At 53.8% G+C, this 17,928-nt stretch overlaps 1 protein-coding gene across 1 annotated transcript in view; it reads right to left on the bottom strand.

Moving 5' to 3' along the window:
• SDK1 (sidekick cell adhesion molecule 1) overlaps nucleotides 1-17,928 on the bottom strand; it is an 860,571-nt gene that overhangs the window by 3,908 nt on the left and 838,735 nt on the right. The window contains exons 43-45 of the mRNA XM_032394092.1: nucleotides 15,750-15,887; nucleotides 12,917-13,037; nucleotides 12,348-12,477 (exon numbers count right to left, since the gene is read on the bottom strand). Coding sequence (XP_032249983.1) covers nucleotides 12,348-12,477; nucleotides 12,917-13,037; nucleotides 15,750-15,887 — 389 coding nt within the window. The remainder of the gene's footprint in view (nucleotides 1-12,347; nucleotides 12,478-12,916; nucleotides 13,038-15,749; nucleotides 15,888-17,928) is intronic.

The raw sequence follows: 17,928 nt of genomic DNA, 5'->3' as shown, positions 1-17,928 counted from the left end.
GAGCATGGGGGAGGGGATGGGGTGGCCTGGAGGGAGGGGGAGGACAGCCCTGGGGGGAGGGTGAGCATGGGGGAGGGGATGGGGTGGCCTGGAGGGAGGGGGAGGACAGCCCTGGGGGGACCGGTGGCCACAGGGGAGGGCAGTCACGGGGGAGCGTGGGGGCAGCCATGGGGGAGCGTGGCAGGGATGCGGCCACAGGCAGCCGGGCTGAGCTGGAAGCAGGGAGTGGCCAGAACGCAGGAGTAGCATTCACGACCCAAAGTGGGAAGGTCTGTGTCCGTTCCCGCCCTCTTCCCCTTCCTCCCCCCACTCCCACCCTCCACACGAGGTGCGCCCACACCTCCCCAGCCTGACCGCCGCCCGCAGACGCCTGGCTGAGCTCGGCAGCTCCGCTGTGTTCACGCAGGGACAATGTGCTGTCCCAGCTGCTCCCAACCCCTCCGTGTGCTGAGCCTGTCCCAGGAGGGGTCCACACTGCCCTCTGGCCCCAGGACAGGTCTCCATGGCCTCCAGGGGGCTCTCTGTGTCCTCACGGGGCAGAAGGCCCGTATGGTGGGGCCCAGTGGGCTTGCCCGACCCTGCGGTGTAGGCTGGCCAGACCACAGGGAGTGGGCCCTGAGCCACGCGGAGGCGAGGAAGGGGTATCCTCCATGGGATACAAATTCCACGTGCTGTCACCTCCATGCACACCTCTGTGGGGAGGCTGCCGAGGATCGAGGCCCGAGTGAGCCATGAGGTCTAACGGAGCCACCCAGCCCTGGCCCCCCAGGCCCTAGAGAGACCTGGCCCCTTGCCGAGCGGTACACAAGAGCCCGCCCTGTTGACGCGTGAAGGCCAGTCTGAGAGGGTTTCTCTCCCTTTCTTTTTATCACATAAATCCGCAGTTTCCGTTAAGAACGTTTAGTCCACGGCGTTTCTGTGTTCATATATTTTTTTTTTTTAAAGATTTTATTTATTTATTTGACAGAGAGAGACACAGCGAGAGGAAACACAAGCAGGGGGAGCGGGAGAGGGAGAAGCAGGCTTCCCGCTGAGCAGGGAGCCCGATGCGGGGCTCGATCCCAGGACCCTGGGACCATGACCTGAGCCGAAGGCAGACGCTTAACGACTGAGCCACCCAGGCGCCCCTCTGTGTTCATATTCTTGAAGCAAAACTCTATTTCCTGGTTTCCGGGGGTCGACTTTAAATCACTGGAAGCACTGCTAGCAGGGGCAGTGGGTGAGGCCGTTTTCCCAAGACAGTGGAGGCCCCCCTTCCCCTGCCCCAGAGCTGCTCCGTGGCCCTGGGAGCTTCCCGCACCCTGGGGAGCTCTGCCACCTGCCGGGGTGCAGCCAGGGGCAGAGCCAGGCCCCACACCCTGAAAACACAGTGGGCTCCTGCCCGCACCACCGGGGACCGAGCAGAGGCCACGGACACCTCAAATACGCCAAAAACAGGTCCAGAGACGTGTGCCTGCCAGCCTTTCAAGTTCAAGGGGTGGGGTGGGGGGGACGGGAGCCTGTGGCTGGGTAAAGCCTCTCCCGTTCCCGATGCCCTGGCTGGGCTCTGACCCTGCCGCTCCTCACACCTCCTCTCTGGGCCCTGCCTGAGCTCTGCCCTTTTTCCTCTCCCTAGAGGGTGTCAGGAGGCCCCTGAAGGCTGTCTCAGAATCACCAGGGAAGTTTTGGGAGAGCACAGATCACTGGGTGTGGTTTCTGCTGTCTTGATGGTGAGGGTCTGGGGCAGGGGCCGGGAATGTGCGTTTCTTAGAAGCTCTGGGGGGATTCTGATCGGTGGCCAGGCCGGAGTGAGGGCAGGGAAGGCGGGGAGAGCCGACTGCTGGCCCCCATTCTACGTGCCGTCTGTAGAGAGACTCATGAAAGCCAGAGAGCGTCCCTTGGTGCTCTGAGCCACCCTCCCTCATCTGATGGGGAGGGCATGGTCCACATCACCCCCACGCAGGAAGCTCGATGGGGGACTCACACTGTCCTCCACCCCGGAGCTGGCGCTGTGTCCTGTAAGCCTACGAAAGTGGGCAGAAGTCCCTGTGGACGTCGAGGGGAGCCGGAGCCTCCTGGGATTTTCCAGACGCAGACTGAGAATCTGGCTCTCACTCGAATACTTACAGGAAAGTAACAGTAAGTCACAGATTTGGGACTTCTCAGGACGTGAAATGTAAACTGTTTATGTTATGGCTCAATCAGCGGCTGGCAGCTGAATGCATCTGTGGTTCTTCTGCTTTTTACGGTGTCAGAGCTCATGCAAACGCAGGGCTGATGAAGGTCCCCTCCTGACACATCCCAGGATGCAGAGAGCGTCCAGCCCCTCCATAATTGGACAGTGATGGTGACAAGAGAGCCAAGAGGCTCTGACACTGCACAGCGGCCTGTGAGCTGCAGAGTTTTATTCCTATTTTAGGGGTGAAGAGAGAGGCTCAGAGAGCCGGCGAGCTGCCCAGTGTCCCAGGCGGGGTGGGAGCCGCGCCCGGGCCTTGTAGCCCCGAGGCTCCCGCTGCCTCGCCTTCCTGTCGGCTGAGCCCACTCACAACCCCCCACCCGTCATTCCCAGACCCACCGAGCTCTGAAAACCAAAAGCTGTTTCTGGAACTCATCTGGCGGCAAAGCCTGGCCCGCGTTGGGCTAATTTGGCAGCTAATCCCGAGCTGAACTGACGTCAAACTATTTAGCGTGAATAGTGCTCGGTTTTGCTGCAGAAATGCTAATGTAGTTTGGTCGGAGATTGCTGCCCCGACCCTGCTGGGGACGTGACCTAATGGTCAACGTATGCCCACAGCCGAAAAACGCTGAGTTCTTCAAGGGACCTGGCCTCGGGGGCTGCAGATAAGAGATGGGGCAGCTGTAATTCCGGCAGCTGAAGTCTGTTTCCTCCTCTGTTTTCCAGCGGCCTCGAGGGGCTTAGGAGGCAAAGCTCTGTGTACACTGAGTCCGGCAGGAACAAGGGCAAAGGTCACCTGAAGGATCAGGTGGAGTCTATGTTATCGGCCCCTGAGCTGGGTTTGTCCCTCCTTCACACACCCATCTTGGCTCTAAGATCTGCAAGCTCAGGAGCAAAGAGTTCCTGTGGAGATGCGTCGGGGGCAGCCCCCCTCGAGAAAGGCACAGAACACTCAGGATGATGACAGCAGGTCGCACACCAGCTGGGGTCAGGGGTCGTGGTTACGTGAAGACTGAAGGTAAGATTCCAGATTTTCAGCCTCCTCACACCGTACCCTCTGGTGCTCGGAGGCCGCCCTGCGCACCGCCCGTCCCAACCGCGAAGGATACGTGTGAGCAAAAGCGTGCGAAGGAGCGACAGGAGTCAATCTCCTCGCTTTGTGTCCCAAAGGACCGAGACCCACACAAGCACGCCACCTCCCTGGGTCAGACCGGTCGGGGAGAGAGCCGGGCCAGACCCAGCGCGGGTATCACAGCCAAAGGTGGCAGAATAAAGCCTCTTTAGAAACACGTCGGGACACCTTCCAGGCCAGCTGCCTAAAGGGTCAGGCCTCTGATCGGGGGAAACGGCCACATGCAGGCGTCCGCCTCGGCAGACCTGCCCAGGGCCCGCGTCTCCCCGGTCTTGCGACCCCTGCCCACCCCTCCTCCTGCAGCTGTTGGGTCATGGAGAAGCTGGGCTCACAGTCACCAGGTGGCAGCCGGGGGAGGGGGGGCTGTCTGGTCTAGAAGGGACTCCCGCGTTCTTGCAGGAGGCAGTCTTTCCACGGGCACGTCCAGCCCGGCTTAGAGGATGGATGTATCCCGTGTCCCACACCCGTATGCTTGTTTACGTGGTGAACGATCGAGTCTCACTGGAGATGGCTCAGAAGCTACAGCATTATATGTTTTCTCAACCACAGACCTCAAAGTCCTACGGAGTGGAGACGGGGTCTGTGACAGATGTGGGTGCTGAGAAGGGCCCCGGCAGGAGACAGGTGGGTGGCTGTCCGGCTCACAGTGACGTCCCAACGTGCCTGTCTGGGCTTTGACCTTCCCGAACGAACTTCAGGAAGTGATCCTTCTCTACCTGTCCTTGTCCGTGGGCTGAATGGCCTGTCCCTCATTAAACAGTGATTGGCTAATCAGAATCCTCCCTGGGACTCTGCACTGCATGCGGAAGAGCAGTTTTCTTTATGGGGCAAAGCTGGGCGGCCGGCTCTGTGTCCTGAGTGGGCAGGGCCCAGAGACCCAGCCAACAGCACCTGTGAGGGGAGAAGACCATCCTGCAGAAAGACAGGAGAGACAGGAGCGTAAGAGTGGAGGGTCACATGACACGTAAGCCTGGCCTCCTGGCTCCTGCTAAGCCCTCGACATGATCTCCGCGAGAGAGCACTGAATCAAAATGCCATCCTTCCTCCTGCTGCCTGCTCTGTTTATTGTTTATGTGACATTATTATTTTTTAATGGGGATGTATTTTAGTGAGTTAGAATTATTGACAAAAAGGCAATGCTGCAGGGTCCTTTCTTTTTAAGTTTCCTGTGTGATATGAAGTAGTGATGTGTGTTGGTTTCCCAGGAAACCAGAGAAGGACAGCAGGTGATTGGACGTGGTGGCAGTTTCTAAAGGTGCACAGATGCCTGGCAAGCAGCTAATAGAGATAATCTCAACACTTTCGGTATTATATTTGCAAGATGAAAGAGTCAAATATTAACAGGGAATTAATTAGATATGAGGTCTAAGTTGGTTGGAGCAGGAGAGATTTTGAAAACTGTTTATTTGGATTTTGAAAACAGTTTTTATCATGCGATTCGAATAGTAGTCCTGATATGCAGTTGTGTGAAAACCCGGTGACAGACCCTCTTATTCCAAACCGGAGAAAGAGAAAGAGCCGCTGCAGGGGTCATACAACACCAGCAGCCTGACTCACAGTGGCTCCAATCAGGCAGGTTCTGGGGCTCCTGTGAACCCATTCGCAGAATTTCCACTTTAAGCAATATTCCTGAAAACGGTTAAAAAAAATACCCTGGGGAGAAAGGGACAGCATCGCTAGCTTCTTAGTGAAATAACAGCTTTGCAGAAGAGTACTTCCAGCCAAGACCTTGTAGGGTTTCGGGCTCCTTATCTCCTGGGGCTCTGCAGAGGAGGGTGGGCAGGAGGGGAGGGCATCAAACCCTTGATGAAGCCCAGGGCCCAGAACGTGCCTTACTCTTCACCTCTGACATCTCAGCATGCAGTCTATTTAAACCTAGAAGCTGCCTCTGGTCGAGAGGAGTAGTATCTGGAATCTAAATCCAGTCCTATTTGAGATAGGTGCCCCTGGTGTATTGTGTTGCTGCCCACTCCTGGGTCCTTCTCTCTGGGACCCTTGCTTATCTCTCTGAGGGCTCTGTCTACAGTTACCTACTTTGACTCTGTTTCTGTGAATTTGGGGTCCAGGGGCTAGGCCAGAAGTCATCATTGCCAGATTTAGGGAGCCCATGCTTCTCCCCTCTGAATATCAGAACCATCAATTACGAATGGAAAAGGTGTTTCCAGAATGGCTGGTGAGGAGCCAGCAGATTCTCTTCCCGGTGGGACAATGATTTAACTGGGGAAAGTTATTTTATAAACAGGCATTTAAAGTCTCTGGAAATAGTGGCAAGGACATATAGCAAATGGAGAAAGATTTATTCCACAAAAATCTAAATTTCACTAAGAACAGCAAGAGTCAGAGGCACTTGAACTGTGACCTGCATCAACCCCCCCCCCCCCCCCCGATCCCCGGCTCAGCGTGACGGAAGCTCTATCCCAGGCCGGTATGGCCAAGAGAACTGGGTTCCCTTCCTCACCCTGTCTTCACCCATAGGCTGGTTGGTCTACACCACTTGAGAATCCTGAGCCCGCATTGCCCCTGCCTCGGATAGCTTGTAGGGAAGACGTCTGACATGGAGAAGGGCCAGCTCAGAAGCCCAGGGACTACCATCTCCACCCAGTGCCCTACTTGTGCAGTTGGTGCGTCACTATGGGAGGAGGGGGCCACTGTCCCCACCCCCAGCTTTGGTGCTGTGACACGGAAGTCCCACAGAGTGCAGAGAGACAGTCCATTAGAACAGAGAGCTCCAGAGTTCTCCTAAGGGGAATGGCTTTGTTGGGAACAGATCATGCCTAAGGGCATTGCTGAAAACAGCGGAGTCCTTTGGGGTGAGAAATTATGAGGAAGCTGGTAGTTCCATGATTGTAACAAGTGAAGCAATCAACCAGCCAGAAGTTTAACAGAGAGAACCGGGGAAAGAGAGACAGCTCAGGAGAACTCTCTTGGGAGCAGAGCAAAATTCGGATTGACAACATCTTGCCCCTCAAAAGGGCTGCACTTTAATTGGATCAAGCTATGGAGTAATGTAGAGCCCCGGGCACTGTGAAAAATAATAGAGCCAGCCAGCGGTGGAGGTTAAGAGCTGGGTGTGATACCAACAGCGATAGACCGTCCAGAATCTTAACGGGGGTGAGAAAAAGAGACAGAGAAAGCCTGGCTGGGACCATGGTCATCCCTGGTATTCAGGGGCCCGAATGCATCCCCAAGGCTGTGCCTCTCAGGAAGGGCATCAGGGGGGGCGCCTGGGGGGCTCAGTCATTGGGCGTCTGCCTTCGGCTCAGGTCGCAGTCCCTGGGTCCTGGGATTGATCCCCGCATCGGGCTCCCTGCTCAGTAGGGAGCCTGCTTCTCCCTCTCCCACTCCCCCTGCTTGTGCTCCCTCTCTAGCTGTCTCTCTCTGTCAAATAAATAAATAAAATCTTAAAAAAAAAAAAAAGGTAAAATAGGGGCGCCTGGGTGGCTCAGTTGTTGAGCGTCTGCCTTCAGCTCAGGTCATGATCCCAGGGTCCTGGGATCGAGCCCCGCATCGGGCTCCCTGCTCAGTGGGAAGCCTGCTTTTCCCTCTCCCACTCCCCCTGCTTGTGTTCCCTCTCTAGCTGTCTCTCTCCCTCTGTCAAATAAATAAATAAAATCTTTAAAAAAAAAAAAAAAAAGGGGCATCAGAGTCCACACTGCGGAGGAACCCGATTTCCACTGCACTAGTCCAGCCAAGTCATTAAGCAAGAAATAAGCAAATAAGCAAACAACAAGAATAATCCTTGGGGTGGAGGATATCAGTATTCAGAGTTGGCACAATATATTAACTAAAATGATCTATTTAAAGAAAAAAAAAACCAGGACATTGTGTTCCATACATGGGGCAAAAATCAGGCAGCCTCTGAGGAGGCCCAAATGTTGGCAGACAAAGACTCTTGAAGCAGCTATTATGATATATTCACAGAACGAAAGGAAGCTATGTTTAAAGAATGAAAGTAAGATGACAATATTGCACCCAGCAAAGAAATTCAATAGAGATAGAAATTACTTAAAAAGAACCAAATGAGAAGTTTTGGCATTGAAAAATACAATAGCCAAAATGAACAAATCAACAGAGGGGCCCCATGGTACGCTGGGTCTGGCAGAGGAAAGAATCAAGGCACGTGGAGATATCGACAGAGATTATGCAATCTGAAACACAGAGAAAAAAGAATGAACACATACAAGAAAGAACAACAACAGAAGAAGAGAGAATCTGATAAAGGTACAGAGCACTGGGACGCGAGACCCTCATGACAGCACTGGGTTGAGAGGAGCAAAAAAGAGGCAGAAAAAAACAGGTGAAGAAATGACTTAAAACTTTCCAGATTTGACCAAAAGCATTAATCCACACACCCCAAAAGCTCCATAAACACCCAGTAAGATAAATTGAACCAAGTCCACACCCAGACACCTCACAGTCAAAAACACAAAGACAGAAACTCTTGAAATCATGGACAAGGGAACTCACATAATATTAAGAGTTGGCTTCTAGTCAGAAAAAAACTGGGGGACAGAAGGCAATGGGGCAACATAGTCAAAGCGTTGAATAAAAACTGCCAACCAAGAATCGTCTGTTCAGCAGAACTACTTTAGAAAACAAAGGTGAAATAAAGACATTCTGAGATAAACAGAAACAGGAAAATTCTTTGCTAGCCAACTTGCCTTACAAGAGATACCCAAGGAAGACCGACAGGTTGAAAGCAAACAATACAGACAGAAATTCAAATTCACACGAAAAGACAGAATGTACCAACAAAGATGATCACACATGAGTAGTTATAAGAGATAGTATGATTGCATATGTCTTCCCCTTTCTTCTCTTATCTGAGTTAAAAAGCAATTTCATAAAATATGTATATGATTGTATTGTTGGGCCTGTAATGTGTAGAAATGTAACATATTTAACAATAACAGCACAGAGGAGAAGGTGAAGAAATGGCACCCAATGGTGACTTGAATCCACAAGAAGAAATGAAGAGGACCAGAAAAAGTACGTAAGCAGGCTATCATGGTAAACTCCAGAAATATACTTGCTCTCCTTTCCTCCCTCGACTTCCTTCAAAGACATATAGTTCTGTAAAGTAGTAACTATAAAAATGTATTCTTGAGTTTGTAACAGTATGGACATACAGACATAATGTGTATAATAATAGCACAGAAAGGGGAGGACGCCATAGAGTTGTATAGGAATAAAGTTTCTACATGTCACTGAGATTTAGTAGAAATATTTTTTTTTAAAGACTTATTTATTTGTGTGTGTGTGTGTGTGTGTGTGAGAGAGAGAGAGAGAGAGAGGAGAGAGAGAGCACATGAGCTGGAGGATTGGGGGGGGCAGAGGGAAAGAATTTCAAGCAGACAGACTCCCTGCTGAGCACAGAGCCTGATGTGGACCTCGATCCCAGGACCCTGAGATCATGACCTAAGCTGAAATCAAGAGTTGGATGCTTAACCAACTGAGCCACCCAGGCGCCCCTAGTATAAATCTTAAGTAAATGTTAATACTAGAGCAACGACTAACAAAAATAACTGAAAAAATAGAGTAGAAGCAAAAATAAGCAAATTAAGAAGGTACACTAGAAAATTTTCACTTAAAAAAGAAGTGGGAGAAAAAGAGGAATAAAGATATGAGACATACAAAAGACAAATATCAAAACGGCAGATGTAAATTCTACCATAGCAGTAATTACATTAAATGTGAATGGATTAAACAATCTAGTCAAAAGGCAGAGATTGGCAGAACAAAACTGATATGCACCCAGCTACACACTATGTGTAAGAGATACATTTTAGATTAAAAGACACAAACAGGTTGAAAGTAAAAGAATGGAAATGAAACACCACGTCATCAGTAACCAAAAGAGAACCGGAGTGGCTGAGTAATATCAGACAAAATAATCTTGAAGACAAAATTGTTACCAGAGACAGAGGGACATACTGTATTAACAAAAGGATCAATCCATCTAGGAGACCTAACTATCATATACATATATCTACCTGAAGACAGAGCCCCAAAATACACAAATTGACAGAATTCGAATGAGAAATAGACAATTCAATAATAGTTGAAGACTTCAATACATTAGTGGATGGCAGAAGATCAAAAACCCAGGTGACTTCCACAACACTGGGAATCAACCAGACCCCACAGACACATACAGAGCACTCCACACAACTGCAGAATAACACGCTCTTTTCAAGTGCATATGAAACATTCTCCTGGCACAGACCATAAAACAAGACTCAACACATTTAACAGGATTGAAAATATACAAAGCATGTTCCTGGGCCACAATGGAAGAAAATTAAAAAATCAATAATAGAATGACATTTGGGAAATTCACAAATATGAGGAAATTAAAAACACACTCCTAAATAACCCACGTTCCAAATGGGTGAATTTGTGGTATGTGAACTACATCTCAATCAAGCTGTTTAATAAATGTGGTTCAAAGCAAACTCTGCCATCTGAGCTGGCACTTCTGAGATGATGAACGTCCCCACGTCCCTCTGTTGGGATCCCGTGAATATTTAGCGCCTACAAATCTCCCAAATGCATAAGGTTCAAAGACAGGACCTAGCAAGATTATAAAGCGAAGAACTCTGGAAAAAGGATGGGCCTCATTATATCTACCCAAGGACCCGGGGGGCAGATAGAACCCAGGCATGGGAATTTCAGCTGGAGGTGATGGTCAGAGCTTTCCAGGGGCCTGGACCCCCAGATCCTAGGTGAAATTTTGCACATATATAGAGAGAGCATCTAACCTCTCATCAGGTTCCTGATAGAGCCCTTGACCCAAAAAGCACTGGGAACCACGAGAGGCATCTGTGGGAATTATAAAAGGAACCCCTTCCTCCTGGCACAGGCCTTGCGCTTAGCCACAGTCCTAGAGCTAGGACAACTAAAACTGTGCAGCAGGTCTGCAGGGAGGGACAGAACTGGGAGCCCGGTGCTCAGATATGCCTTTCAAGACCCCCCTCCCCCCCTGCCCCCATCAGTGCATGTCCAGGGAAGACATAAAAACTTCCATAAGCTTCGGCTTTATCCTCTATTATATGAAGATCATGACAACCTCCTTGCAGGATTTAGTGTGAATTCCACGCCCCTCTCTCCAACACCTGCCCTCCTCCCCTCTTCCCTCCCTACCCCCGCCCCTCCCTCCGTCCTCCACCCTCTGTGCCTGTGTGTGTTTGTATGTAGGTATCCATGCATGTGCGCGTGTATGCACCTGTGTATATGCCGAGCTCAGGGCCTGTATACACTTAATAATCCTCCATCAAACCAGCTGAATTTGCATCTCAAAACAGCCCACTTGTGTGAGAGGAGAGACAGACTGGATGCGGCTCGTCCACCCATTCTGAGAATGCTTTCATGAACAAAGAGTTCAGAACTCATGCATCCAACCCGGGCTGCTGACCCCGGGGTGCTGAGCTGGAAGAGACAGTGGAGGCCGGGGCTCCGCCAAGCTCTGGATGACCTCAGCTTAGTCTTGTCGGCTGGCCAACGAGCAGAGTCGCTCTACCTCACGGGACAGAAGGCAACGGGGCAACGTCTGAGATGGCTGAGCGTGAGATGAGTGTGCCTGGCCCACAGTAGGTGCTCAATTAGTGCTTACCCTGTGTTGCACTGCCACGAGCTCGACCCGCAGGGCCAATGTGGGAGGGCTGTGGGCCCAGACAGCCGCAGGCCCCGGAATTACGGACAGACGCCGTGCAGGGGCCCTGCGAACGCGTCTCTAACTGCTGCCACAGACGGTATCCGCTAGAAGGCCATCCCACTCATTCCCAGCGTGTGGCTCTGGTGCAAGCAGCCGGAACAGCTCCAGGAAAGCTGCTATTTCCTTATCACAAAGAGGCAGATCATTTTTGCTGCATTTCACTTGACAGCCCCTTAATTGCCGACAAATGTCCCTTTCCGGACCTCTGCGGTGCTGCTTGTTTTCCCCACGCCTGAGGCTACGGGACAGACAGGGCGCCTGGCGTCCTTTGTAAACAGAGAGCCCAGAGCGGAGCGGACGTGGTCTCACACGACACCCACCGCTGCCCCATCTCACTTGGAGTTCATACACAAAGCACAATTTAAAAGAAGCCATTTTATTGAGCCTCAGGGCTTAATAAGGCCTGAATTCAGGTCCAAACGAAGGTGAGACTTATTTTAGATTAAATATTGATTTAGCGTATGAATGCCAAGAGGTGGGGCCCGCCTACGTGTCCAGCAAATGGCTTGGTGATTTTCCTCTCTCTCAAGACTTGGCGTATGTGAAATAAAAAAGTTTAGGACTGATGGAGGACCACCTCTCTAACTGCCGCTCTAGCTGGCTTTGCTCGTAAATGCAAGGCACCGAGGCAGCACCCTTGTGGGGAAAGGCACCTCCCGGGGGCCGGGTGTGGGGGGCTGAGCCCCTGAAGGAGACTCCCACGGCTGCCCCCGGACGACATCCTCCCCTGACTGCTCCCTGATGGAGGCCTTGCCCCGGGCGTGCTCAGACGCTCAGGGGGCCTCGCATATGCAGGCCCATGGGTCCCAGGTGGGGGGCACTCCTCGGGGGCAAGATCTCCCTGGTCCATCTGCTCAGTGAGGACAGGGACAAGTCAGAGTTTCCCAGACCCTGTAACGGTCCCAGAAGGGCAGTGGCTAAGTCCCCCTTTAGCACAAGGAAGCAGGGCAGGACAGAGGGGAAGGGGCTGCCGGGGCTGGGGTCCCGGGTTCGGTGGGTTTTGCAGGCTCAGACTGTCCGCCCCTGCAGCTGGGGTCTACTGGCCAGGTTCTACGGTCACCACCAGAAAACACGGTTGACTTCTGGAAGCCAAACAGAAAGTGAGCCAGCTTCGGGATCAGAAGGCACTTTGGGTGAGGTATTGATCTGAGAGTTGGCCCAGTACCCGTGACCTCCAGGCCCAAAGGAACTGAAGCATGGAATTCCTCATCTATAAAAGGGAGTCATTTCCCACTGGCCCTGCTGCCCGGAGCGGCTGCGAGACTCAGACGGGACCCGAGAGGCGGCGCCACGGGAAGGCAGAGGGCTGGTCACAGAGGTAGGGGATGGCGGCGGCAGCCACTGACCTCGGATTCCGAAGCGTCCACCGACTTCTCCTTGAGGTTGGCGCTCTCGGTCAGCACGGCTCCGTTGTACTTGTTGCAGATGTCCTCGTCTGAGTAGTGCAGCCCACCGGGGCTGGGCCGCGGCGGGGACCTAGGATAGGACGGGGCCGCAAAGGAGGGACGCGGGCTCAGGGCAGCTCTGGCCACAGACACCTCCCCCGGGGGCCTCCTGACCCGCCCTGCAGCCGCGGTCACATTGGTGAGAGGACATCCATGCTGATGGTCAGTCCGCCACAGCTTTGCGTGATGGCATGTGGAGTAGGAATTCCCTAATCGTACGTGTGCAGCCAGCCCCCAGGGGGCCAGCCGGGAGGGTGGGGGGCTCCCGAGGTCACTCCCCTCCTGCCTGAGATATGCTTCTTTTTGTAGCTCCAGAGAGGGATGCAGGATGCCCCCTGCCCCTGCCATTCCTTCTCCCCCCAGGCTCAACGCTGCCCTGTTGGGGTTTGGTGGGTGCCCGTGGGCACGGCGGCATGTCTGTGGCCGGCACCCCCACCGTGGCAGAGGGGTGACGGCTGCTGTGTCCCTACCTGGTCCCATTCTTCTTCGAGAAGGTGTTCTTGACATTGAGGTGGCGGCTGTTGAGCTCCAAGGCAGCAAACCCTCCGTTGTCCAGTGTCACGGACTCCTCCATGTTGGAGATGCTCTTACCTGCAGCCGGAATGGGAGGATGGGTTCAGATGTTCCAGGAAAGGGCCCGGCGCAGCGATGCCGAGCCCTAGCTGGTCAGCTTGCGGGTGTTTACTGAGCTCCTGCTGGAAGCAGAGCCCGGAGCCGGGCCAGACCTGCCTGGGCTTGCAAGGCATCAGAGGTACCGGGGCACGCTGGGGAGGACGCCGCGCATTACGGACAGTGAAACTGGAGCATTTCCGTGTTTATTTGCCCGACACCAAAGTACTGGTATTCTTACCAGTATTCTATGAAAGAGTCTCCAGAATGCATAACCTTTTTTAAAAAGCAGGGAAATTAAATATTGAATACATTTCAAAATAAAAAACTCACGACCATGTAATAAAATAGTAAGGAGAAAGTAGATGTACGGGGAGGGGGGCCATGGAGGGAACAGGGCATCTTTGGGGTGGAGAAAATGTTCTAGAATTGGCTGTGGTGATGACTGCATTTGTCCGTCAATATACTAAAAGCCACTTAAAAATCATAAATTTATAGATACATAGGAGAACATTTTTTAAGACATGTCAGTAGATCAAATGAATAACAGTGCAGTTGTGGGAAACCAAAGGGGCTGAGGGATTTCCGATGGCTTCGTGTCCTCAGGGCTGTCCCTGTGCTGGGACCAGAGAGAATCTTCCGGACCTCCTTCTCCTCCTCCTCTGCTCCCAGAGGCCTGCAGAGCCTCCCCCGTGGTGCATTTTTGACATAGTGGCTTGTTCCTTACTGTCTGCCTTCCATCTTCCCCGGCTCGACCCCAGCTCCTGGAGGTGGGGACCTCACCTGTTTATCTCCCGCTGTCCCCACCTCCAGGACAGGAGCCTGCTCCAGGTTCATTACAACCCTAGGGTGCCCTCTCTGCTACGAACCCAGTGCCCCTCGACGGGCCCAGATGCTCGAGGTGCGTGCAGCAGGGGAAGCCGAGAGAACACGGGCCAGCAGATGGAGGAGGACGGGGCTGCTGGCCAGTGGGATCTGGGCTGCTGAGAGGGTGAGCAGGTGAAAACCACTCTCAGAAAGGAAGTCCCATTGAGGACGGTGGTGTGAGGGGAGCAAGCAGGAGGCGGTCAGGCCGTAATCTTGAAGGTTTGGGCTCTGCATGGTTCCTTGCAGCAAGTCAGACATGCTAGTAGACAAGTAGGTTTTTTTTTTTTTTTTCCTAGGCTTCAATTATGATGTTAAATTAATACTCCAGGTGAGGCTGACTATCAGAAGCTGCAGGTCAAATCTGTCTTTTCAGGCCTGTTTTCCAGATGCAGAAGGAGTGAAAAGCGGGGAGATCTTCTATGCGCCAGACACAGGATTCTGTAATAGCGTTAACTCAGTAAAATGACATGCCGTTCATACCTAGTAAATCCCATAGGAGTAAAATCTGATTTACGAACACTTGTTAGAAGTGAATTTATACAGAAAAAAATAAATCTTTTCTTGGAGGGACGAATTGCTTAATGTTAGGCGAGGTGCCTGGCTCTGTTAACCCTTCAGGCGCAGTGAGGGATGGTGCTGGGGGGCGGGGGCCGGGGGAGCCGTTCAGCCCCGGGGGCTCAGGCGCCCACTCGTCTGTGGGAGACCCCATCAGGGATCCCCCTTCCTAAGAAGCACAGACAGACAGACGAGCTGGTAGGCACAGCTCCAGCCAGGGGACCTGCCGCCGTGGCGACATCGGTGACGTCGCGGAGCTGGTCACATGCATGGCCCAGCTACAGCTGTGAGCGTGGGGGGACACAGCACCGTCTGGAGCAGTTACGTTCTGACGGTGCACGGAACGGGTCTCACGGGTCATTACGAGAGTCCTTTAAAAACTGAGGAGACTAGACTACATCGAGCGTACTGATCGTGAGCCCCCGGGCTGCTGTGTCTGTGACGTGCATGAGCACCATCGGCTGGGGACACAGGACAGAGCACTCTCGGAACCCGAGTTCCCGCACGGCCCTTCTCTGCTGATGCTTCTCTGCCAGGAGACAACCGCTGTTCTGTGTTCTAGAAACTTCCGCTCATTTGGGTTGTTCCCGACCTTCCCACAAATGGAGCCCAGCTTTGCCCCATGTTCATCTGTCCATTTCTCTGCTGGGGGTGATTCACGTAGCAACAAACACTTATTGAGCGCCTCCTATATGCCAGGCGTGGGGCTTATGCTGGGGAATGCAAAGGTGAGCCGGGGTCAGAGGGCTTGCAGCTGGATCGTGGGCGTCAGGCGAGGTACACGCGCAGCCGACCTCTGGGGGCACCTGCACGTGTTTCCACACGCGGCTCCAGGAGCCGCACCAACGCTCCTGAGACGCTCCCGGCTCGCTGTGCTCGTGACACTGAGTAGTACGGTGATTCACCTGTTCGACGCTCTGTGTGTCATATTCAAAAATACTGTTGCGTTTGGGCAATGGTGCAGATGAGGGAACAGACTCAGGGAGGCCCACACCACCCACGTGACGGATCCAAGACGCACGGCTCATTGGCGGTAGGAGCCAGGACCCGACCCTGGGCCGCCGGGGTCGAGGGCGCTTGGCTGCTGCAGGGAGCTCCTCCCAGAGGAAACCAGCTGCACCTACTTTATCACCCGCAGGCGAACGGAATGCAAAGCGGATGCCCGCACCACAGACCCCGGACTGAGAGAGAGACAGAAGACATCGACCTTCTGGCTTCCCAGTGCACGGGCGCATCTGGAGGTGGGGTGGGGGGACAAGGCGGGCGTCCCACCTGTGCTGCAGCTCCCGTGTGTCCGCTTCTGCCCGTGCAAGACCAGGGCGAACACCACCAGCAGGATGACGATCAGGCTGCAGAGCGCCATCACCAGGAGGAACCACCACTCCTCGTAGAACGGGGTTTCCACTTGAGCTGAAGGGCACAGGAACACAGGGTCACACGGGATGGGGACTCCTGCCGCCTGTCCGCGGCCCAGGGGTGGGGCGGAAGGATGTGTGGGGCAGCCTCAAATCGCGGGCAATATGAACCCCACGTGCCCGGCTGGTGTGGGTTAGGGCGGTCGAGGGGCCAGTTTCCCAGACATGAGCTCAGGCATGACGGGCTCCTTGGCGGTTGCTCCTTCTCTGGCGGAACCAGCCGGGCCCCTCTAGCACCCTCACTGCCCTGTCCCAGTGCTCGCCCTGTCCTTGCCCGTCCACACCACCCTTCGCACTATGTCTCCCGATTTCATCTGCTTATGGATGTTGTCCGGGAGAAAGGGAGGAAGGACCCATGTGCCTGGACATCGTCCAATCCTCAAGCGCTCAGCCTTCCTTCCCAGATGTTCCCCCGGGGCCCCTTACCGTCTCCACCACGGCTGCCCCCCTACAACCCCTTCCGGGGGCTTCGCCTCTTCCTGACTTCCCCCCATCCCTTCTGCACATTGTCACCAGGGAGATCTTCCTCCGATGGAAACAAACGGTCCCTTCCTAAAAGCCTTCGGTGGCCCCACGTTAGCCCCGGGGCACAGTCCAAGCCCATGAGCCCCGTGAGCGGACTCCTCTGCACTCCCACCCGGTGCTGGATTCTGTCCACTCCTGCATGGAAACCTCCTGCTGCAAGTGCTCCCCCCTGGCCTCTGCCACACCAGGCCTCCCCGAGGGCTGCACTGTGCTGTGTTCCTGCCTCCAGCAAAACTGAGCAGAACACTGGCCCCATCTCTAGATACGTTTTTTGAGAAACGAATAGAAAAGGTTCACTTAAAAGTTGCTCTGAAGAAGGATACCCTTCTTGCTCGTGTTTTATTCTGTTTTACTAAGAACAGAAACATGGGAATTGTTGCTTGGTAGGTGCCGGTTGGCCCTGGGGTCCTGCTGGGGCCTTCTACACGCCCCCCGCAGGGGAGCTGGTTGGGAGGCACCAGACCGGACAGAACAGGAAGCCGCGGTCTGCCTCCCAGCTGCTGAAGCCCCCAGAAGACACGTCTACCTTACGTTCAATCTCTCACTGGATGGGTGAAGAACGTGTGCACACTGGGGACAAAAGGGGGGAACTGACTTTGGATAACGCAACGGCACAGGGTTTCTTGGGAGACGGCAGCATTTTGAATCCAAAATATATAAGTGCTTTTCAGGCTGCACATTAATTGCTTCATATAATGAGCCAACAAATCCCAACTGAGCACCCAGGTGGGCCTGGAAAAGAAAGGCCTGGGTACCTGCAGGACGCGCCCCTCCCCTGGGGCAGGACCCCGCAGGTCCGCTGTCTGGCCGCTGCTCTGAAGGACGGAGGAAGCTGACCACATTCCCGCCGGCAGCCGCGGCTGGCAAGGGGGTGCAGCGGGCTTCAGAGGACAGCCCAGCCGCGGGCCCCATGAACAGAAGGGTGAGGGGGCCATGTTCTCCTGCAGGAACCAGCCTTTGTCCCCCCAGGCTGCGTGCGTGTGGAATGAACGGCCCTGTGCATCTGGAATTGCTTTACGTGGCTTTTCCACAGAGGAACCGAGAGAGGCAAACCTTGACTTCCTCGACTGGGGTGATGGGTGCCCAGGGATTCCTTATTCTAGTCTCTCTTTTGGGGGGGTATGTTAAATTTTTCATAAGAAAAGTGAAGGAAATGAGAACATTTTGATTTGTCTAAGTCCTACTGTTACACAAGCCCGTAGCATGCTGGGGCTCCTTCTGGCAGACCCCCTCCCGAGCCGCCGGGGCTCGCGGCCCGAGCCTGCCCACTCACATGGTCCTTCCTCCAAATTCACGGCAAAGAGGAGACGCAAGGTGTTCTTGATTTAAACAAGAGCAGTCGGCAGCTTAAACACATCTACATGCCGGGGACAGGCAACGTGTTTCTCTTGGTCGTAGGGATGCCCGCCTTGTTTCTGGCCTCACCTGCCCCCTGCCTGCCCCCCGCCTACCCCCCCGCCTGCCTCCTGCCTGCTCCGCCTGCCCCCCGCCTGCCCCCCCGCCTGCCCCCC

This window comes from Phoca vitulina, unplaced genomic scaffold (assembly GCF_004348235.1).
Source record: "Phoca vitulina isolate PV1807 unplaced genomic scaffold, GSC_HSeal_1.0 scaffold79, whole genome shotgun sequence".
Lineage (NCBI taxonomy): Eukaryota > Metazoa > Chordata > Mammalia > Carnivora > Phocidae > Phoca > Phoca vitulina.
The sequence above is the reverse complement of the archived record's forward strand: the minus strand, read 5'-3'. Positions and strand labels throughout refer to the sequence as shown.